This window comes from Bicyclus anynana, chromosome 3 (assembly GCF_947172395.1).
Source record: "Bicyclus anynana chromosome 3, ilBicAnyn1.1, whole genome shotgun sequence".
NCBI classification, from domain to species: Eukaryota; Metazoa; Arthropoda; class Insecta; order Lepidoptera; family Nymphalidae; genus Bicyclus; species Bicyclus anynana.
Genome location: NC_069085.1, coordinates 3,023,477 through 3,048,242, shown reverse-complemented (window position 1 = coordinate 3,048,242; position 24,766 = coordinate 3,023,477). Strand labels below are relative to the sequence as shown.

Below are 24,766 nucleotides of genomic sequence, written 5' to 3'. Positions count from 1 at the left end.
ACACTCACAAATAACGTGGCTTTCATAGTCATAATCGATTTAGTATATCCAGAGATTACCCCCTACACAGATACATACATACATATAATAACTTAACTAATTTAATCAATTCTTAAAAATATAATACTTACAAACCGAATTCTTAGACCTTTACCTTTTACTTAAGCAATAGCTTACATATTGCAATGGAATAAGAACTAAAGTTGTTCAGCAATCACAAGAAAGTGGGTTACCAAGGCTATATAATTAAGGTTATTCAAGTGTTAACTCTTTGCTTTCTACAGGATATTTGTTTTAAGGTTGATTTTACAGATGAGTTGGTAATGGGTGACGAGGTGTAATATGTACAATATATTAAGTAGATCAGTGCGCGCGTACAAACGTTCTGCAGAGGCACATATTTACTATTGGTGTGATTCGGAATTAGTTATGTATACATTAATCTGATATTTATTAGTTATAAAAAATAAATGATAGATTCATAGTGACACATTGCAAAAAGGTTGCCTAGTTCAATTACTTCTTTACAAATAGTCAACTGACTGAGAATCTGAGACTGAGAATCTGACTGAGACTGAGAATCTTTACAAATAGTCAACTGACGTGTCAAAAGTGCTTGTAAACTGAGCCTACTTGAAATAAATGATTTTTGATTTGATTTGATTTGATTTGATTTGATTTACGGCTAGACACATTTTTCATACAAAGTCTAGGAAACCATGGACAAGATCAAAGGCTACTTACTTCTTCATTATCAACCCATATTCGGCTCACAACCGAGCTCGGGTCTCGTCTCAGAATTAGAGAGTTAAGCAGAGAATTAAGAAAATTCTCTAGAATGCAGATTGCAGGTGTCCTCACGATATTTTTCCGTTTGAGACACGTGATACCTATTTAATTTCTAAAAATGCACACAACTGAAAAATTGGAGGTGCATGGCAACCCCGTTGGTCTATTGTCGTATACCCACTCCTAATACCATCTTTCCCGACTATGAGGGTATATATTTCATATGCTGGTACTATATGGTTTGGTAAAAGAACCAAAGCGCACTTTATGCAGATCTTTCAGTAAACTTGGATCAAAGTGATGGCTAAAAACCAGCGCTGTCATGCAGCATAATCCTGAGCTGGTACTTACCTTTTTCAAGGTTTTGCCAAACATGACAAAGTGGTGTTTGCTTGCGTTAAACACTACAATAAGTGTAAGGCATTGTGATGTGTGGCACAACCTTAAAATAAAGGTATTTTCTATCTTTCTAAACTTAGATGTTCTTTGACGATCTTCGGTAATAGACATGGTTGAACTCATGGTCTAAGATCCAGCAGCAGAATTAGTGCACTCATCAAATTTTTACGCATATTAGTTTATGATTGATGATGAGGCGGACATATATCTACCAGGTTGCCTAACATAATGTGGCCGCTAGTATTTTTAATTAAATTATTGTTAATATATTTTTGGGAAAAAGTTTCATTCACTTGTTATTTAATAACAAGTGAATGAAACTTGACAGCCTCCGTGGCGCAGTGGCATGCGCAATGGATTTACAAGACGGAGGTCCCGGGTTCGATCCCCGGCTGGGCAAATTGAGATTTTCTTAATCTGTCCAGGTCTGGCTGGTGGGAGGCTTCGGCCGTGGCTAGTTACCACCCTACCGGCTAAGACGTACCGCCAAGCGATTTAGCGTTCCGGTACGATGCCGTGTAGAAGCCGAAAGGGGTGTGGATTTTCATCCTCCTCCTATCAAGTTAGCCCGCTTCCATCTTAGACTGCATCATCACTTACCATCAGGTGAGATTGTAGTCAAGGGCTAACTTGTAAAGAATAAAAAAAAAAAAAAATCCTCCACTTCAAGGCAATAATAAAGACCCTGAAAAATCAGTTGCTGTAAACAGGTAAAAATATATAAAATATATGTGGTTTTAATACCATGCATCCATGCATCCTTTACATAGGTAGGTAATTGCTGCACTGCCATGCATCCTTCATCGTTAATATTCTATGCACTTATATAAATGTACTTATACATAAGTATGTTCGTTCTTGCTAATGCAAAATTATCTTATTAAATCTTGTTGCTTTTTTCCTATTGCACGCAACAGCGCGTTCTGTAAAGTCATCGACACCAATTCGGATACGCTTTTTGTATTAATAAAAATCCATGGTCTCCCACAGTAGCAGATAAAAATATAAATTGCAGTTGCTTAGCAAGAGTACTACAGTAACAACTTCGCCCGAAGAAATACCAAGTATGATTATATCTGATTGAAATACAAGAATACGAACGATTACTGGTAAAACGCATTCTGGGATGCATGCAATGCAATCCAAAAAGCATTAAACAACAAAATAAGTAGCGGAAAATATTAAATTATAGTTCAATTTTAATAATTGCTTCGTTTTGTCTAGCAACGTATACCAACCTAAATGACTATTCTTTTTTTTACTAGTTTTTTCACATTCCGCGAGAACCATAGATTATACTGGAATAAAAAAGTAGTTGATTGGTTGGTTTAGATTATAGACATTAATTATCCTCTATCTTCAAGTAAAACTCGTATTAAAATCAGTTCACTTCTAGAGCCCAGACAAACAGAAAGACAGACGAATATTAAAAAATATATATATAATTGTTTTAGTATCGTGCAAATAACTATAAACACGCGAGAAAACAGTTAATTTAAATCACAGACAGATACTTAAATTTTATTTATATGTACCTATTGAAATGTAAATCTTATGGCAACTTTTATTTTTTAAATCGTATAATAATGACCTATTTAAAATTGTTAGATTTAATTCACACCAAACCGCGTATCAATAACAAAAAAACCTTTAGCATCACAAAAGTTGCGTCCATATAATTATTCTATTAATCAAATCATACGGAACCAAAATACTAGATTATAATCGATATGCGTGCATATCAAATCGTTAAGTATATTAACCAACATCGATTTGCGCGGTAAATCGCTAACAGCCGTATCCAGGTAGCAATTTTCGTTAAACTATTTGAAATCGCTGTCAATTACTTTGAAAAACGTTATTCCGGTTTCTTCGCGCGAAAGAATCCACTTAATTGCTGAAGACTGAAATGTATGTTATGTGTATTGAGGTAACTAAAATGGGTTAATAGTAGCAGATATACTTAAGACTTGTTATAATTACTACTTAATTATAGATTATAATCAATTTTTGTCTTGCCATTCCCCTTCAATTAGAAAAAAGAAGACTGTGGTAGTGGTGGTGGACTATATTACAACGGGCGGGCATCGAACCCATGATCTCTTATGACAGAGTATCTTTACCGTGAAGCTTCTGAAGCTTATAGTCCGTCGATGATGAATAGTGAAATGTTACGTTAGATTTAAACGTTTAGTATCCAGAGCCGTAAATAAATTAAAAAAAAAAAGTTACGTACATCAAGAGTGGCTTTGATAAGCCGTCGCTGGGGTGGCGCGTGCGGTGCGTGCGGCGTGACGTCAGTGCGGCGCGCGTGCGGGTGCGGATACTCGTGCGGATACGCGTGCGGCTCCCCGCCCCCCGGCCCGCTGCCCGACCCGCTCGTCGCTGGAACAATACAAATTAATATAAAAATTGTGTCATTTACAAGCAAATATGATTATAAAGTAAGACATAGAAACCTAGTAGGTACATCCTAACTATTGTTATTTGTAAAGAAGAATATAAAATAATATTCATTTATCTAGGTCTACAAAGGTTATCTGTTACACAGACAGTCACTTAAAAAAGTTTGAAACTTTACTAAGTTTTATAAATCACCGTATATATTTTATTATTATGCTATAATTATAATTAAATATTTTAACTACTTAAACATATTTCGTAATCTCGACCTATTTAGATAAGATTTTTTATTTTATTTTTACAAAAATTAAAAAATATATTTTTTTTTAAATATAATATGTAATCGTTTTAAGATTATTTGATTTCGACATACGTAATTGATTATTAAGTAGCATACATAAAAATTTTTGAATTTACTAAAATGGTAAAATAAAACTTTGTCTGAAAGTCTGAAGGGTTTTCTACGCGTAGTCGCGTGCGTTTACGAGTTATAACATAAACTGTTAAACCTATTAAAATAGCCTTCACAAGACTGTCCACATAAAAAAAAAATTAAAAAAAAAAACAAAAGAGCGCGAAGTGAAGCAAGCAGTCCGTAAGAGAGCGGAACAATGGCTAATAACACGAATGTTGACATGTTTCTTTTATGTTTTAACTTAACATTTTCCCGCGCTATTGCAGAAAAATAACAAGAAAACAATGCAATTCCTATTGGAGATTCCATTTCTGTGGAATGCAATGTCGTTTTGCTGAATCAGTGTTTAATTCCTCATCGTCACTACTTAGTAGTTCCTCACTAATAGTTCTCTACCTCCTTTATTAACTGCCTTGTTGTTTAGGTGGTAAACTTCTTCTTCGAATCTCGAGGTTTTGACTTTGGAGCTCTTGGTTGAGCTATGAACTATTGAGCTTTTCTTTCTTTGAAGAAATTCTCATTTATTCTATCAGCATATTTTAGTGGACACTACAGGACCAGGCTTTCCATCTTATATTATGAAGCTTAGTGGAAGGCGTCATCAGATCCGCATCGTACCGATCGGACGCATCGCATCAAACGAAACGTAGTATTCTTTGTATAGAAAGCCATACAAATGCGTCCACTGATCCGCATCGTACGGATCATATCTACAGTAAAATTAAAAATCTGTTTAATCCGATGAGTATCTGTGTAGATCAACTAAGCTGCACCAAGAAAGAAGAAGAGAAGAAGGCGGGTTAAGGGTGATAATGATATTGATTTTGCAACTAAAACAAATAATGACCGGTACTGAAAATATTATTATTTAATCCTTGGAAATTTCCGGGATGACAAGTAGTATATGTGGTAATCCAGAGTAAAATCTTTTTCCATTCCAAATTTCAACCAAATCGCTTCAGTAGGCGCTGCACACACACTTACACACGAACTTTCGTATCTATATATTAGTGTGAGTGTAATAGTGTGATGTGATTAAAATACGCAACCAGGACTCGAAACCAGGACCTTATGATCTATAATCGAACTAGTTAACCATTGCACTCACGAAACAGTTAGGTAATTCTACATAATGTTCCTGATATTATACGGCATATGAATTTTGAAAACATTTTACCATAAAATTATGTTCACCATACGCGGCCTACATAAGAAATATGTATTTTAATGTAAACTTAGATAGGATCTAGGTCGAGCATTCTGTTTACATTGTATTCCTACAGTCACTTCACAACTATAAAATGCTAAGTTGCTAATGGTAGATTTATTATGATTCGTCTACGAGTATAAATCCTTAACGAGGCAGCTCTCAAGTCTCAAGCAATAGTATAAATTAAATAAATAATAATACATTAAACCAGGGGTTCTCAAACTTGTTTGGTCTCCGACTCACCTAATAATAAACCGCCTAAGCTAGGACTTTGACCGACGTCTGGTTGTCTTAAAAAGAGGGCATTAAATATTGGTAATGCTTAGATTACCTATTCTTTGTGGTCAGGAAAATACAACGTGGGCGTCTCGGGACGTTCGACAGAAGTGATAAACCTGCAGCCGTATGCGTGAGAGAAAGAGAAGCCAGACAGACTGGTGCCGTAACGGGTTACGTTACGAAGCGATTTACCCTCCCATGAGATCACTTTAAAAAAATCCTTCCTATAGGAATACGGGGATAATATATATCCTTTAGCCTTCCTCGATAAATGGGCTATCTAACACTGAAAGAATTTTTTTAATCGAACCAGTAGTTCCTGAGATTAGCGCGTTCAAGCAAACAAACTCTTCAGCTTCATAATATTAGTATAGATCTATTACTGTCTAACCCCTTACCCCGTACTAAAGATAGAGAGACATAAAGGCGAATGCGAATTTTACGTTGTCGAATTACAAAAACATCAAGAATAACGAGAGTAAAATCAGTGAGCTTACAAATAAATGTGTTACAGTAAAATAAACGGGTTATCAACTTATCAGTCAGGCACCAGTTAACTGACAGAACTAATTACCTCTGCAGCCGAGCGACCCAAGCAAAGATGCAAATGTCAAAGGTCGTTTCATTCTGCGTCAGCTATAAACAATCCTTCTTTTGAACTGAAAATAGATCTAACCTTTCACCTGACCTTAGCTACGTGAATACAATATTTCGCAGAAAATGTGTACTTTTTTACATGTAATAAATGATCAGAATGATTGATGGGTTTGAGATTATATTAAATATTGTGAAAAAAGCATCTATTTTTGGATATCATCGCTAAAGTGTGAATCATGATGCAATATATTCATAGAACACTGTATATGATGAGCCGTGATAGTCCAGTGGATATTACCTCTGCTTCGATTCGAAAAGCGTAGCCCAGGGGCATACACCTCTGACTTTTCAATTATTAAATATCATTTTCTAAAACGGTGAAGGACATCGTGAAAACCTGCATAACCTTACGGGAGAATTTGCTTAATTTTCAACGTGTGTAAAGTCTGCCAATTCGCATTGGTGATGACTATGGTGACTAGCGTGATGGACTATTAGCCTAACCCAGTAGTTCAGTGGTTTTGAAGCCTATTCAATGCAAACAAACAAACTTTCCTCTTTATAAAATTAGTATATATAACGGACGAGTAACGAGTAAACTCCAGTAAAATCCAAGAATAACAAATTCATAATTATAATAATAAGTAATGAGAGACGTGATAGCCCACTGGATATATACTTCTGCCTTCGTTTCGGAGGGCGTAGGTTCAAACCCGATTCGGGGCATGCACCTCCAACTTATCAGTTGAGTGCATTTTAAGAAATTAAATACCACGTGTCCCAAACGGTGAAGGCAAAATATCGTGAGAAAATCTTCATACCTGAGAATTTGCTTAATTCACTACCGGCCATCGTGATGGACTAAGGCCTAATCCTAATCATTCTGAGAGAAGACTCTTACTCAAAAGTGAGCCGAATATGGGTTGTTAATGATGAATAATAAGTCAGAGAAAACTTAATATCCCTAGAGCAACTAGTTGTTCTCATATAATATTCCATCAAGTTTGTGATGTATCATTTTGCGGCTGTAACGTTTGGGAATACACGCTGCCTTTCATCTTAGTGTCTCTCTATGAAAGGGTCTACAGGGATTCAGGAGAGAAGTTAAGCTGGCATCTAGACATGTGGTCTGACAGTTTGATAAAAAATTGCTTTTGGTGTGTGGAATTATATAAAAAGTAACAGACGCCCGCGGTTTCACCCACGTTATTCCCATTCCTGTGGGAATATGGGGATTATAGCCTCAATAGCTCAACGGTAAGAGTGGTCGGACCACCGAGGGGTGGTGGTTCGATCCCCGCCCCGTTGGTCTATTGTCGTACCCACTTCTAGCAGTCTTTCCCGACTCGTTGGAGGGGTATGGGAATATTGGTCATATTTAATAAAAAAAGATATGGCAAATATTATTTTAAAAAAACATTAGAAATAAAAAACAGTCTAGTCTAGTCTAGTCATAAGCTACTCTATGAAGGGAAATTTTGTTTTTTAATCGGTCGAGTAAATCAAAAAAATCAAATCTTAGATACCTCTTTTTAATATTAGTTTAGATTGTATACAGGCTCTTTTCTTGAAAATGTTCCGGATAATGAGTAAAATGAATAGGCTTTTTGTCGTATTTAGGATTCGTCGGTTTGTCGAGGAAAAGAAAAATAAATTAAATGGTCATTGTTCGTAATGAACCTTCGCAATGTAGCAATATTTGAACAAAATTAACTCATCAGTAGGTATTTTTAAATGCTCGATTTCATTTATATTTCGTAAAACAACCAAAGAAATGACCAATCACATACACTAAATACTATAAACTATGTCATTTCATAACTTTTTTATTTTAAATTATGTATTGTTGTTTTAAAAAAAATTTATTCAAAATATATAAACTATATCTAATAGTTCTAAGCTTCAAAAAATCAAAAAACAAGTTAATTATAATTATTATTAGGTGTGAAATGACTAGCGATTTATACCCTCTTTTTTAATTTTTTTGTTGGTACACAGTACTTACTACTTACGTACTCGAGTATGGCTTTAGTATATGCTTTTTGAAATTGATCGGTATGAACGTAAAAGTGAAAACGAACTCAATTTGAACTTTACTTATTTTCCGCAGCATAACTACAGTTTGGAAGTACGAATACAACATTAGTCAAGCAAGCGACTCATTTACCGTTCGCTCAAAACTACCTAAGCGACAACTTAATAGCTGCAGCCTGCACTGCAGATAAACTGGTCGTTGCGCTTATCTGGAGCTAAGGGTGCGTTCACACGTGACTTGAAACTGCTAACTGTGAACCAACTTAAAATCACCAGTATAAATAACCATAGCCTATTAAAAATAAACATATTACAAACCCAACCTAAGGCATATATATTTTCGGATTTTGTATTTGCTATAGCAATCCATAATAAACCATATCATTGCCACCGGGGGATTGATGAGTGCAGAAGTCAGAGTCAAGGTCTAGGCCAAGAAGAAAGACACACCTCCCGTGACCAGAAGGCTGGCCTATATTTAGGCCAAAGAATTAGTATTGCCATACAACGTGGCAATACTGCCAGCCTTCTGGGCACTTTACCAATGATCGTTGATTCGGACGAATTCTACGACGCCTGAGCCTATAAGATAAGATAAGATAATTTAAATTTAGTATATTTCCTTTTTAATTTTTATAATATGTAGTTATAAATATGTAGGTACGTAGTTTAATTATTATTGTAAATTTTTTTTTGGTTGACAAATATTAATAAAATAAAACTTTTCAGTAAATAAAAAAAAGAAGAAAGGAGAGTCCAATGTCTCCTGTAAGACTAGAACGTCGTAGTAGGCAGAAGTAGCTTAGATGGGCGGAACGTCTTCTGTGAGACTCGGACTTCAGCTTAGAGGGACGATCGGGAAGGGTGTTTGGCCTTAGTATGCCTAGAAGAAAGGAGAGGACACAAAGTCCAATGTCTCCTATAAGACTAGAACGTCAGTGTAGTAGGCAGAAGCAGAGTAGATGGGCGGAACGACTCTCTAAGGGCGTCTTCCCTGAGACTCGGACATCAGATTAAAGGGCCGCCCGGGAAGGATGGAAGGTCTTAGGTATATCAGTCTGGGCACCAACGGGATTGTGAGCTAAAAAACCCACGTTACGTCTTTGCCGGTAGGGTGGTAACTAGCCACAGCCGATATCTACCACTACACCAGATCCGCGTTCTACGAGTATTATGAATATGTAGAGAGAATTTTGTTACAAGGGCCATAAAAGCTACTAGACTTAATGTTGACGACTGGTATGGACGCACCCTAAGTAGTAAATATCAAGGTTTTTGCACACCAGCCGGGTAATGAGCTGCCGTGACTTGCTATGGCCATTCGAGTAGAACCGGAGCGAAAAAGTATAATTTATTTGCCAGATTTGCGGACTATTATAATTTTACGGGTATATTCTTAAACAGTCTACTCGTGCTGGCTTACAACGACATTTAAGTTGCGATGCAGACACACTGGATTCGTATAAACTAGAGGTACCTTATATTTGTTTTATAAGATTTATCTAAAAGACCACTCGACCAATTTAAAAAATTCTTTCACCATAAAAAGCTACGTCTTTACTGAATAACATATTATAAGTATGTAAATCCTTTTTTATTATATGACGAGTTTGCCCTCGTCAACTCACCCGATGTAATGTGACGATACAGTCTAAGATGGAAGCGGACATAATTGGAAGAGGCAGGTACAAGTACCCATACCTCTGACGGTTTCTACGTGGCATCGTTCCGGAACGCTAAATAACTTGGAGATACGTCTTTCGATTTAGGGTGGTAACTAGCCAGTAGCCATGGCCGAAGCCTACACCAGACAAACAAGAGACCTATATATAGAGTCTAGTAGTGGATTATGATGTTAGTACACTCCTGTGCCTCGGAGAGCACTTATAACCTGTCCCTGATCTTTCACTTTGCCACCCCATCGGACTATGAGAGTGAGGGAATAAAGTGTATACCTGCGCTGTGCACTATAATATCTTCTACGTTATATCAAAAATGAGATTGGCCGTCGTGGCCGAAAAAAAAGCACAATTCGGTCGGGAGCATATGTATAATCAGGTGATAATCAGTGGCGTGCAGGGGGTTTTTAACTAGGGTAGGCATTAAACGTACAAATTCCTACAAAATAGAAAATTCCTTCTCCAATACATGTTCGCAATGAGTCCTGGGGGTAGGCAATGCATTACTGCATCTATGAAGTGCACGCCAGTGCTTATATTACCGACGAGTAAGTACGGAGAAAACGTATGAGTCATATTAATCGAAAGCCGACGTTCTACCCTACAGCGAGGGTTGCTCGATGGGGCTACGGCTACAGTATGATTGTTAGAATTTCCCGCTACGCACGCACGATCAATACCAACTTTTTTATTATTAGCGATGGGATACCACATTTCCTTTAAATTTAAACTGTTCCTAGTCCTTCCAAAAGCCAATGTACGAACAAACCAAAAGGTTCAGTGTGTGACTTCGGATCATGACGTCTTGGGTTCGAATCCTGGGTTGAGCTATGAAATATTAAGCTTACCTCCACGAAATATTCAGTAAAATTCTCAGCTCGGAGTTGGAAATGGTGGTGTTACTCCCTCGTACTTCAAATAACACGTCAAGCCGATTGGTCTTAACATCTGATATTGATCTTTTTTTTTATTCTTTACAAGTTAACCCTTGACTGCAATCTCATCTGATGGTAAGTGAAGATGCAATCTAAGATAGAAGCGGGCTAACTTGTAAGGAGGAGGATGGAAATTCACAACCCTTTCGTGCACGACATCGTACCGGAACGCTAAATCGCTTGGCGGTACGTCTTTGTCGGTAGGGTGGTAACCAGCCAGACCTGGACCAATTAAGAAAACCTCAATCGGCCCAGCCAGGGATCGAACTCAGGCCCTCCGTTATGTAAATTCACCGCGCATACTACTGCGCCATTGAAGCAGCGTGATGGGTATAGTCTCCATATCTCCTCTAGGGCGGCATAGCCCTGTACCGGACATTTAAAATAGGCTGTTAATTATTACAAATGATATTATGTTACAAGACCAGACAGCAAAGTGCAGGTCTAATGGTCTAATACAGGACTATGCCAACACTGCTATATTTTTGCTGACTTGACCCGGGAATCGAACCCTGTGCCTCATGATCTGTAGCCGAACGAGCTAAGCACTCTACTAATTGACCAATTTGATACGCAAACACTAAATTACAGTTTGATAAAATTAAACGTTAAATTCTTACAAAAGCTAAATATTATTTTGACGGCCTCCGTGGCGCAGTGGTATGCGCGGTGGATTTACAAGACGGAGGTCCTGGGTTCGATCCCCGGCTGGGCAGATTGAGATTTTCTTAATTTGTCCAGGTCTGGCTGGTGGGAGGCTTCGGCCGTGGCTAGTTACCACCCTACCGGAAAAGACGTACCGCCAAGCGATTTAGCGTTCCGGTACGATGCCGTGTAGAAACCGAAAGGGGTGTGGATTTTCATCCTCTTCCTTGACAAGTTAGCCCGCTTCCATCTTAGACTGCATCATCACTTACCATCAGGTGAGATTGTAGTCAAGGGCTAACTTGTAAAGAATAAAAAAAAAAAAAAAAAAATATTAAATCGTTATGAAGTAATGTCTTAATTAGTATTACTGAATGCCAGCGGTAATTAAAATCACGAAAGCAAGTGCAATTATAACGAAAATTTGTTACGAGTATAAGGGAAAATACCGCTCTTCAGTTTATCGGAAAATGGTTGAAAATTTAGTGCTTTAACATTATAAAGATTTTTATTTCAGCACAAGTTTTTGAATGTTCAACAAATTGTATTAATGTAAATTTTAACTAATATTATAAATTCGAATGTGAGTTTGTCTGTTATGCTGTCACAACCAAACCACTAACCTATTTTTAAAATTCTTTAACCAATGGAAAGCTATATTATCAGCGAACAACATAGGCTTTATTTTATCTCCATATTCTCACGGCCACGGCACTACACGGGTGAAAACGCGGAATTCCGTTAGTAGGTATATGTATATTTCTTAAAACTAAAATGTTAAAATTAATCGAATTTTTAGTACACACAAATTTGCACAGTCTTCAATGTATACCTAAGCTAAGCAAGAGTAGGTCTAAAAGCACCTACGTAATCAAAACAACGTGTCCTAGAAAAGTGACCTTCATTGTCTTAGGTCAGGTTTTCAGTGAAAAATGAAAACAAAAACGTGCTCACACATATTCGTGACAAACAAGAATGTGCCATTATTTGATGGAAGGGTTGTTACCACGACCTAATTTGAGGAAAACGTGTCAAAAGCCTTTAACAATAGTAAGACCTAGGTGAAGGTATTATAAGATTACTTGTCATAGCTGTCGCAACGCTGCCCCAGTAGCGTTTGTCTTGCGCGACGTCCAATGCCGGCTCTTCAGGGCTCCTCACTGGTTCAACTAGACCGGACACCGGCCTTGTACCCAGCAGCAGCGCTGCGGGGGAAACTCTCGAACGACGCAGTTTGATTGATAATAAAAACTTCGCGCTTAATTTTTTTTTTAATAATTAACGATCTTCAGGCACAGGGGAATGGACACAGATTCTAAATTTGAAATCGAAATTGGAACACAAATCAACGCGTTAACTTGCGCAGTAATACTTTTTTAATTATTTCAGTGATTACGTTGCAAATTGCAACGGACCTATTGAGTTTTGAATTTCGAATCGGATCACAGAGTACGAAGTATAATATTATACACGGAACGTTAAGCGCGGAAACAAAGTATCTGTTCTTAACAACTTGACGGCATTGACCTGTGATTTACAAGAATACAGTCTCGGATATCGGCACACAATAGATAAGCACTGCGGCACGGAATACAATCGATACGAGAAAAATCACGTGAAAATGAAAACACTTAAAGAAGCAATAACTTGGCAAAGGAAATGACTGTTATGTGAGAATGAATTAAAAAAAAAAATCGGCGGAAAGCGATGTAAATAAGGCGCGTGCTTATCTCGTGGCGAACGGCGCCATATTGGTTTCGGAGTGGTGCATTTTCCCGCATGCGCCGTAACCCCTGGGGGGTGCTCTGGCTCAAATGTCACCAACACAGACGCGACTTTAGTAAACACTACATTACTACGATTTACGGCACCAAAAAAAGTAGGTTATGTGAGCAACTTCAATTAGATGTTCAACTTAATCTTACTTCGGAGGCTTTCGCTTTCGATATCTGATATAGGTTTACACTTAACATTAACAAGGTCGCCTTTACATTGTTTTTCCTTAGAATTAACATTTTGTATGTTCTTTATTTTAATCGCAAACAAGTTATATAAATAAACTAGCTGACGCCGCGCGGTTTCACCCGCGTGGTTCCCGTTCACGTAGGAATACGGGGATAATATGTAGCTTACAGCCTTTCTCAATAAATGGGCTATCTAACACTGAAAGAAATTTTCAAATCGGACCAGTAGTTCCTGAAATTAGCGCGTTCAATCAAACAAACAAACTCTTAAGCTTTATAATATTAGTACCTATAGATAAATATTTACCTGCTTTTTCTCGAATAACTATTAACTATCAAAACTAACTTTAACTACTACATAGCTTGGTTCGTCTCTCAATTATTTATTGCAATAATAAACGAACACAAATTAATACTAAATATCAAAACCGATTGAGAGTTGTTCAACCTTGGCACGCTGTCAAATCTCTTGCTAATTGAGTTCTGAGTGAAATAATTGCTTTCAACATATTAAAAGTATTTCGAGATCTTGGTTATTAATTAATTAACATAACAAATTACAAAGAGTACCTAACTGGTACAATATTTTGGTTGGCTTCGGCCGTGGCTAGTTACCACCCTACCGAGAAAGACGTACCGCCAAGCGATTTATCGTTCTGGAAACCGAAAGGGTTTTGGATTTTCATCCTACTCTTAACAAGTTAGCCCGCTTCCATCTTAGATTGCATCATCACTTACCATCTGGGGAGATTGTAGGGCTAACTTGTAAAGAATAAGAAATAAAAAAATTATAATAGAAAGAAAATATTAAGCCAAACTCGCTGTACAAAGTTTACAATGTTTATCAACAAACAAAATTAGAAATGCGCAAAAAACAAATAAGCTGTCTTAATCTACATTACTTATTAAACTCAATCAAAAGCTTAATTACAAAGAAAAGTCAAAAATTAAATATGGGGAAAATGCTAATCTTTTCTCATGCAGCATAAAAAACGTTTTCTCGAGCATAATTCTAGCGTAATCGAAAGTTATGCTAATCGGTTAGCACATTCACTCTAAATATTCGGTAACCGAAGAATTTGATGCGTTGTTCTCTTAATTAACTCCCTCGTGTTTGTAATTAATATCACGGTGCTTTAGCAGGCAACTACTATATAAGTAAGTTAAATTGTATTTGCTTACAAAGAAATAGCGGGGAGTTATACAGGGTATCCCATAATGAATGAATAATTAAGCTAATTATCTAAAACTATTTGCGTTTCAAATAGTTGTAGATAATTAGGTGGTGTATCTACCATTTGCGTTTTATCTATCAATTATGGGACAGCCTGTTTAACTAACCCTATCTAGGGTTTATTTTTTTATAAAGATAACCTACTTAGAAGTTAAAGTGTTAACACCAACAACATTATGAAAACTTCCTCCAATTTGCTGCTCTTTATCCAAGTTACGAGTATGGGTTAACGTCCAATCTTTGAGATTAAGATTTTTTTTAATGTGGTATTATTATTTTATTTAATCTCTTAATTTTCTTTAATGCAACTCATGGATCTCACGGACGTACCCGAAAGAATTTCGTAAACAGAAATCGCTATTCTAACTAAATTCATGACTGTCAGGATTTTTTTAAATTATGGTCTATTTAAGTGTGTCGAATGAAAAAGAATTATAAAGACAATAATTAACATTACTGATTAACCTTCATTCAGCGTTATTTTTATTTCACGATCAACATTAAATTTGATTTATAATTCCGACCGTTAAAGAGTACTCGATCACCTTGCCGAGTCTGCTTACCGGTTGCGATTTTGTTGAAAATTGTATTCAAACTTTTTTTTCCTTATCGATCTTTAGCTGGAAATAGTGTAACTGATGAAATTATTATATATCACTTATATTTTGATGCAATAAAATATTGATAAATCATTAATCAAGCTTTGAATAGCTCTTTAGTATTGACTCTACCACTGAATAAGGAATCAGTATTATACTGAATAGAATTAGCATCTTGGCTATGTAGCATCGGCAGTACAACCACGGTAAATATCTTTACTCTGGTACAACCAAGAAAGAAATTAAATAAAATAGAATGGTAGGTAGGTCACTGCTTGATGGGCGGTATACTAAAGAAGAAAGAAGAGGGCATGGTACAATATTGATAAATCATTTTAAAGAAGCTTTGAATAGCTCTTTATTATTGACTCTATCACTGAATAAGGAATCAGTATTATACTGAATAGAATTAGCATCTTGGCTATGTAGCATCTGCAGTACAACCAAGAAAGAGATTAAATAAAATCAAATGGTAAGTACAACTGGTCATTCCTTGATGGTGTGAATACTAAAAAACCTTAACACACAGTTAACTTACAAATCTTACATGGTAAGCCACGTTATTATGATCCACAATTTTAGTAAGTAAGGTCTAGATTTTTTTTTTTTTATTCTCTACAAGTTAGCCCTTGACTACAATCTCACCTGATGGTAAGTGATGATGCAGTCTAACGTGGAAGCGGGCTAACTTGTTAGGAGGAGGATGAAAATCCACACCCCTTTCGGTTTCTACACGGCATCGTACCGGAACGCTAAATCGCTTGGCGGTACGTCTTTGCCGGTAGGGTGGTAACTAACCACGGCCGAAGCCTCCCACCAGCCAGACCTGGACAAATTAAGAAAATCTCAATCTGCCCAGCCGGGGATCGAACCCAGAACCTCCGTTTTGTAAATCCACCGCGCATACCACTGCGCCACGGAGGTCGTCAAAAGTAGATAAGTTGTAACAACGTACAATAGACAGCAAGTTATTATTGCATAATCGTATTACTAAGACTTCAATCATACAACAAGACTGTTATATAAAATTGAATCATTTATAGTATCTCAATAAAGACAATCAACCTAAACAACGAACAATGTATCCCAATACAAACAAATGACATGACCACTATACCATAATGAATGATGATGATGGGCCAACGTATGAAGATGTGACTCAGATTGCTAATTTGGACATGATGCTACGATTTGCTTTCATTATCAAAATACTGAATACAGATAAATATATTAAAGTTACTAAATACCTAATAGAATTACAACAAGAAACACACGGTCTATCTAGGCAAATTGCCCAATACACCAGTGATATTAATCTTCTTGGAAATAAGTACGTATAACGAAAATTTAATTTATGAGTATATTAAGTAACTTAGTATAAGTCCATTTCTTCCAATTTAAAGAGTGTAAACTTTTATGCGCAAGGGTCTTTCCTAAACTAGTTAAAAAGGTCGTCCTGTTCTTGGCAACAGAAAAAGATGAACGATGAAGTTAAAAAAATAACCTGGTAGGGTAGTAAAATTGGCATAAAATCAATCAAAACAATAAAAAAGATCGTTTATTAAATACCCAGTAATCAGTTATTATTATCGGACCATCTCGCCCTTCAGCTAGAATATAGTCCGATGACATTAAGAAAGTAGTGGAAAGTGGCTGGATAAGGAAGGAAGGTGGATAAGGCACTTGGGATCGTGTGTGATCGAGAAGGCCTATGCAGGAGTGGACGGAAATAGGCTGATGATCATTAAGTTATAGAAAACTCTACTTTCTTAACACATTTTAATGAAATGCTGAAAGTCGAAAATTGTAAAGATTGATGTAGTAACGATAAGGCATACTCATTGACTAAAATACTATAGCACATACAAAAACCGAAGCTGGTTATTATTTATAAAAGGTTTTACTATAACGATGTCGATAACATTTAACCAGAACACTAGCTCGTGTCTCAACCGCATAATATCATAAGATTAGAGGCAATTGTACAAATTGATAGCCACGAAATTGACGAAGCCATTGTGATTTGAAATAACCTAACGGTATTGCGGTCTCGATCATTAGGATCAAAAGCTAAGTTCATGCTTTGATTAAAACGTGATCTCTCGATGATTTTACCATGGTCGGTGGTCTAAAAAATTCTTGCATTCACACTGCATTACATAACAGATCTGCAATATTAGATCGATGCAGATCTGCGTCGATAGTGAACTTCTCAAATTCATGCGAGATCACATCATGCAAGTTGCAATGTATTTAATTTATTGTTTTGTTTCTCTCTTTTTTTTGTATGATGTGTATTCTAAATAAACTTTTCTTTCTTTCTTTCTATTCGTTACAGTTTTGGTATAATATAAACTGTTACTTTTTTGTTATCGTTCCATTTTCATTCAATTTATTATTCGTCACTTTAACAATCGATTGTACAAGCTTACTGGTATTATTTTGTCTTCTGCAGGGCTTTTACGATAATATAAAATTGAAAATTTTGAAAAACCCCCGAATGTCTTGAAATTTTTAATTACACTCTCGATCAAGTCATCAATAATCTCTTTCAGTGCGCTTTCATTTGAGACCACACTCGCGTATATTTGCAGACATTCGGTTGTTCTTCCCCACTTTCACTCCCCATTGAAACGGCTCAACTGATTTTCATCAAACATGTCTAAGACCATTCGCCCGTAAGTCACCTTTAATACAAAAAAAACTAAATTGAAATCGCTTCCTCAGACTGACAGACAGACAGACAGACACGTCAAACTTATAACACCCCTCTTTTTGCGCCGGGGGTTAAAAATAAGCGCTACGTCGGTGGAAAAGACAGAAAACTACGAGTATGAGATAGTTTTTTCGTAGGTCTATAGTATTTGGTTATGTCTTGTGTGTATTTGTGTGGTTTTCTTTAATTTTCTTGAAGTACTAATTATAACAAATTAATGAATATTTTTCAGAGGATTTAGTATTTTGAAGGCGGTTAGTATTTCTGCTAGATTCTACTCTTTTTAGAAGGACATATACAACATAACATGAAGTGACAATTTATTGGAATTACGAAATAATGAAGCATGGCAAAAATACTCGTTTTTGCCGATTTGAACGTGACACATTGAGTTAAGTTCCTCGAAATAACTATAATTATATTATTTCACGTAATAAATAATTGTGTTCTTGCATTTTATAAATAATCAATGTAGGTTACATGTATGTACGTAATGCATTCGATAATATTTTGGTTGTGGTTGACCAAAAGAAGATTTTTGAGAGCAGAGTGGCCAGTTGCGACAGCATAAATCAGTAAAAAAAATTATCAATCAATTAAAAAAACGAGATTTTAGCGACGTCAAATTATTTTTTGGTAATTTTCTCAGAAATCCCTTTAATTTGGTTGCATAAAACAAATCTGGTCCGCCATGGAAAGTTTCGTTGACTAACCGACGCTCCGCGGATTCACTCGCGTAGTTCCCGTTCCCGTAAGATAAAAAAAAAGAAATCAGTTCAGTAGATCTAGAGATTACCCCCAAGAACACCACAAACTTTACCTCTTTATATTAGTATAACCTAGACCCAAATCCTGTATACATAGCACGTTGAAAGCTTAAAATCACTGTTCTCATAAAAAATCGGACGCCTTATATGAAAATAGTTCTGAGGAGTACACACCAAAAGCTAACGAGCCAGATAATATTTGACGAGATAATTATAGAATCATCTCCGAAATTAACACGATACTTACGAGTGTATGAGTTTAAATAATAACGTAATAATAATTAATTTTTTCGCAGTATATTTATAAACAGTAAATAGTACAATATTTTCTATAGTAAACATTTAACAATTTAAAAGGGAAAGGTCTGTAACAAAGAACCGACCTTGAAATCGGAACTGGACCCACTTTTGAAATGTCACAGTCTAAAATGCATAGCAAAGTGGTTCGAGTTATTCCTCGACTGAATATATAACATAGTTTTGCTTTGTAATATATGTATTGTGGTTCTGCTATTCATTTTAAGCCACGTTGTCTGGATAGTCGTAGGTTTAAACGAAATTTATAAAAAAATAAAACTAATTTCAAGGATTCTTGCAAACAAATAGAGTTCGACGTAAAATACAGTCATACACAACAAACATAAATACCAAGTACTTACATGGTAAACGCGCAGGAAGAAAATGTAAAAAGTTGCCATAATATTGTAATTTGAATTATTTTTTAAACCTAACATAATATAAATTATTATTAGCTATTTGTAGTAAGTATAATACAAATTTGTAATGAAATTTGAAAACAGGATTGAGGAGATTTATAGAGAAAACGAAGTTACATAGTACAAATATCGAAGCAAAGTATACGTCATAACATATTATGTACATTTTGTAAGAGTCCACCGCTTTGGTCGTCCGAGAACACAGATGTAGTAAATAAGAGCTGAACAAAAAACATTAAGCAAGTCGCAAGGGAACCTCATGACACAAGAATAAGACAACGTGAGGAAATAGACCAACTATCTGTAGATATCCGTTAAGCAAACAGAATCAGCGCACCAATAACATCCAAGTATTATGAAACTAAGAGAATAAAAGAGAAGAGACAAAAGAAAGAACAGAGAGAACAGAATATAATAAATCAAAATTGGATGTGTTTGACAGTTGGCAGCGGTTGCACGCCATTAATTCCACGGACAAAAGCAAAATGATAAAACAGCTGGCTTGCGGCCAATCTACGCGCATCCTTGACCTGAGACGCTTTTGTCTGAAGACGGTAAGATAAAGAGCTAAGCTCCGAGGTCTGACCATGAAAGATGAAAGTTAAAAATACTATTTTCATTTCTCAAGGTGAGAATTCTTTGAGTTAAGTTTTTTTACTCGTCCGAAATCGTGACGCCGAATGATCTGTTGCACACCTCAGATGCTTAAGTTGGGATTTAAGATAAATTGTAACAGTGTATTATCATTGCATTCAAGGTTGTTGAGAATCTTAATACACTTTTAGTTTTAGTTTTCTCTTACTAATGTTGCTTTGCTTTGCTTTAATGAAGGCAATCGTTTGGCATTTGTAAGACAACTTCAAATCTATGTATGAGTATAATATCTCAAATTAGTAAACCTTTTTTTCATTCTTTATTAAGTTAGTCCCTAACCACAATCTCACCTGGTGGTAAGTGATGATGTAGGAGTAGGATGAAAATCTACACCTTATTCGGTTTCTATACGACATCTTATTTGAACGCGAAATCGCTTGGCGCCTAACATATTAAAAAACAAAATGCATTTTCAGATATGGAAAGCTACCTACCAAAAATTACAGTGTTTCCAGGAACCTAAAACCTTTTATACCGCCAGGAATAAATCGTGCCAAAAGTTATGGCCAAAATTACCATCATATTGGCGCCAGATTATGCAAAAATATTAGTGTCAGTATACGGTATCATATTATGGTATATAATAAGTAGGTATATAGTCATTAGCCGCTAAGTAGGACAACAACTTGAACACACAACAAGTCGTGAAGCTTTACCTTTCCTATCTGTTACTAGTACCCATAGTAAGAGATTTATACGACCTATGTTCGTTTTGGAGAATTCATTACTAGTTCTCATTTACTGGCTGGACTGTTTTGGAGAATCTAGTAGGATCGAAATAATACAACGTCAAATTGACCTTGATTTCATATAATGTCTACGTGCGTTTATATCACAGATATAAGAAGTAACTAGATTTATAAAGTGCCAATTCTTTGTATTGAAACCAGCGTACCCGGGGGCGTGGCCTTACAAACACATTTATAGTGTAATAATACTTATCACACTGATAAACTCTTCACTTAATTGGCTGTTTAATATTTAGTGAAAAAAGAAATATGTTACCCTTATATTAGAGTTGAAATTTATTTATTACTGTTGTCTCAAAACAAATGAAAATACTTGAATGAAAAATCATGAATGAAATCTATAGTACCGCTACTCGTCACTAGTTGTCTCTATTTAGAAGCTTTATTACCTTATAAATAAGATTCAAAATGATCCTAACTTTGTTTTATTAATATTGTCTAGGGATGTGAAATAACGATAGTCTTAAACATCGATAGTCATCGTTACTCGCAGTAAATAAAACAAACGTCTGTTGTTTAAAAAAAATTGAATTTCATGAAACTAAGAAGAACAACATAGGTCAATCAAAAATTTAAAATATATGAAGAAACACACACAAGAAAGTAAAAAACAAGCATTTTTTTAATGTACCACTCTGAAAAAACATTAATACAACTAAAACTTTGCACGATTCGAGTTTACACAACAAAGGTCAAACACAAATCCATACTTGTGAACTTGAAAAATTAAGTAATTTCCACGAAACCTTAACAAATAGGGGCTAACCCTATTTCACACTTTCTATTTTTATATACGCAACATGAAGAATCTATAGCCTTCTTCGTACTATTTGCTTAAATTATGCTAAGTTTCATTTGATTTTATTAAGTAGTTTCGGAGTGATACATTTGGAAAAACCAATGTTAAACAATGTTTCACAATTGTCTCAGGACAATTTGACTTACAAATGAAATGAAAAACAAATAATAAAAAATAAAACCCGAGATAGTACAGTGTCGTCATATCTTTCTCAGACTATTCTTTTCGAACTATATTTATACAGAAGAAGATTTTTTATATTTTTTTCAGTATGTACTGTACAATATATGCCAATACAAAATAGATCAAATAGGAAATAGGCCAATACAAACTGCAAGTATTGTTATGCCTATCTGTCAACTTTAGATATCACCAGAAAAACACCACAATGTCACATTATTGCAATGTCTAAATTCGTTCGTTTAAGTTTTGAGAAACACGTGACCAGCTGCTCTAAGTATTTCGTAAACTTAATTCCTAAATATTTCAACGAAAAGATTCACTCTTTTCCACTAAGTAAAAATAGTTCCTAAATATATAAAAAACACGATAGTATATTTTTTTTAATTCGTCGGTTTTTGCAGAAAATAACTCAATTATTTCCTATTTAACTATAATGAGTTTCATGATGAATGTATGTATTACCAGTAGATTATTTTCCAACCCGTTAGTAGTCAATAGGTCAATTACAAATACTCAGACTTGACGTTCCTAACACTTTAAGTATATCCATTTATTTGTATCCTAAAAGACACGAATACGACTTTTAGAAAAAAAAATCTTTTTGTTTGGCACTGCCGTGACTACTAAATATTTTCGTGACTACTAAATGTCACATACAACAAACTTGGAACAAGATAGCATTAGTTCGGTTTGCTTACAAGAAGACGAGTCTAATGAAGATTACATTAATGAACCGTCGGAGAGTGTAACGGAACCTTCACTCCCCACCACTCAACCCCTCTCCGCGCGCGCAATGCGTGCAGCAGCGCGTCGCGCAGCCGCTTCGCAGTTTGGATCGTGCCGCGATGCAAGAACCAGCTCATGACTAAGGGCCCCGTATGGGTTCGAAACTAGTCGGGCATACTCCGACGTAATATCACGTGAGTTTTAGCCGTGTTTCATAATCAATTAATATGAATAACACTCACGATAGTTTAAATTCTAAAATAAATATCTTCTGTTTCCACTTTACATTAACGTGTCTGACTGCGTAAAATGTTTGGAACAAATTACAATACGGTTTTGCATAAAACAAATTTTGCTTCCTAGTCGCCTCGATTAATTGTTTTCCTCTACGGATTCCTAAAAAAAATTTTCGAAAATTTCATCATTATCGTGTCATCATAATAGTAGTAGATATAAAATATCGATATAGTATTATCGACATCCCTAAATGAATAGCCAAATGACATATGGCAGCTGCTTAAATTCAAAACTAACATAAATCAAAATTACACTTTTTTCAGGAGAACTAAAACAAGAAAAATAAAAATGATTTTTTGGTCTATTTTTCGTCTTATTTTATATAAAGCATAATATAATATATACATTGGAATCATATTTTTAAAATGTTTTGAAGTTTTCTGATAAACTGAATGCTAGAGGAGATATTAAAAGCATAAAATATGCTGCTTTTCAATTGAAACCTTTGGCTTTGAAATCAATAAAATAATCGTATATTTATTTATTATTATATAAATATAAAATAACAAGGATTATTAATATTAATAATTAATACATTTAATTAGGAATAGAAGAATTATTGCAATAAAATCATTTTTGTATATTTTTGATTTATGATAGTTTTGTTGTTGTTGTTGACGCAGCAAATGTATGCCCACTGGTGTCAACAGAATCATCAAGAAAATCGAACTTGTATTAAAATAAAGTAAACTTTAGTACTATTCCCGTAAAGTTTATTTTAGTTTGTGACTTTGAGTAAAATTATTTTTTCATATTTTAATGAAAATATAATAAAATACGTCTTAACGATGGTACGAAACACCATAATTTGATACATGTTTGTGGCGGCTATCATTTTTGTATTCCAAAACGGCACAATACAGCATTTTTCTATATTATTTCATTCGGTAATTGAAAATAATTATATATTTTTCTATATATAATTATTTTCAATTACCGAATTTGACAACCGCAGGACGTAACGTGTCAGTCAACGAAACAAGACTGCTAGTACATGCGCGGATAGGCTTGCGAAGCTCCGCAGACCCGGGTGTAAGCGGGCCACGCCCCTATGCTACTTCTATTGCTAAAAGCGTTAGCTTTTAGCGATCTCTGTTCTGTGGTTTATATCGATTGTTTACAGTAAAAGCAACTCTTTTGTGTAGTGTTCTGATAATAATCTCTAATATTTCGAAATAAAATACTGTTTACTTTATAATAAGCACAACAAAAATCGTTGTGCTAAGTATTATTAAACAATTGTTTGCATCATTACACACATCGTTGTACATGTCTAATTTTTCCAAAAAATCCGCGGGAACCGTGGATTTTGCGGAATAAAAAGTAGTTCGCATGAACAATAGGGATTGGTGTTGTCGTACCTTGCTTTACATGTCCACAACTCATGCTACGCTCTGGCATGGAAACCGGTGTATCGAATCTACATTTCATACGACTCTTCGACGATCCCGCAAAACTCGTACTAGGGGAGGTTGCGAAAGGGACTGGCAGACAGATACGCGTTACAGATAAGGACATTGTAAGCCATGAAGTTGTGGTCACGATGTTGCGGTGATATAACTACTGTTGAAAACTTTTGAAAATGCTATAAGGCTCTTCGTGACATTACATATCTCGGGTCACAAAGAGCATCAATAGTCCTACGGTAAAGCGGTCGGACTCATCGCCGAGGGGTGGTGGTTGGACTATTATCGTACCCACTCTTAATACAGTCTTGATTCTTACCCGACTAGTTTGAGGAGAATGGGAATATTGGTCACATTAACAAAAGATATTATGGCAAACATTCGTTATCCCCTAAGCAAGGTTTAACCGGCTTCCAAAAAAGAGGAGGTGCTATTGATCGGTTGCATGTATGTTATTTCCTTTTATATTTTTGTATGAAAGGCAGATCGTATAGAAAAGTCGTAATCCTGACCAACTGATTGAGTTAGTTCTATTGGACTACTAAAACGCAGTCCTCCAAAATGATATCTA

General features: G+C 35.6%; 1 protein-coding gene across 1 annotated transcript in view; it reads right to left on the bottom strand.

Annotated features, from left to right (window-relative positions):
• Positions 1 to 24,766, bottom strand: part of LOC112053476 (protein spire) — a 234,814-nt gene that overhangs the window by 23,753 nt on the left and 186,295 nt on the right. The window contains exon 9 of the mRNA XM_052891144.1: positions 3,425 to 3,573. Within this exon, the coding sequence (XP_052747104.1) occupies positions 3,425 to 3,573 (149 nt within the window). The remainder of the gene's footprint in view (positions 1 to 3,424; positions 3,574 to 24,766) is intronic.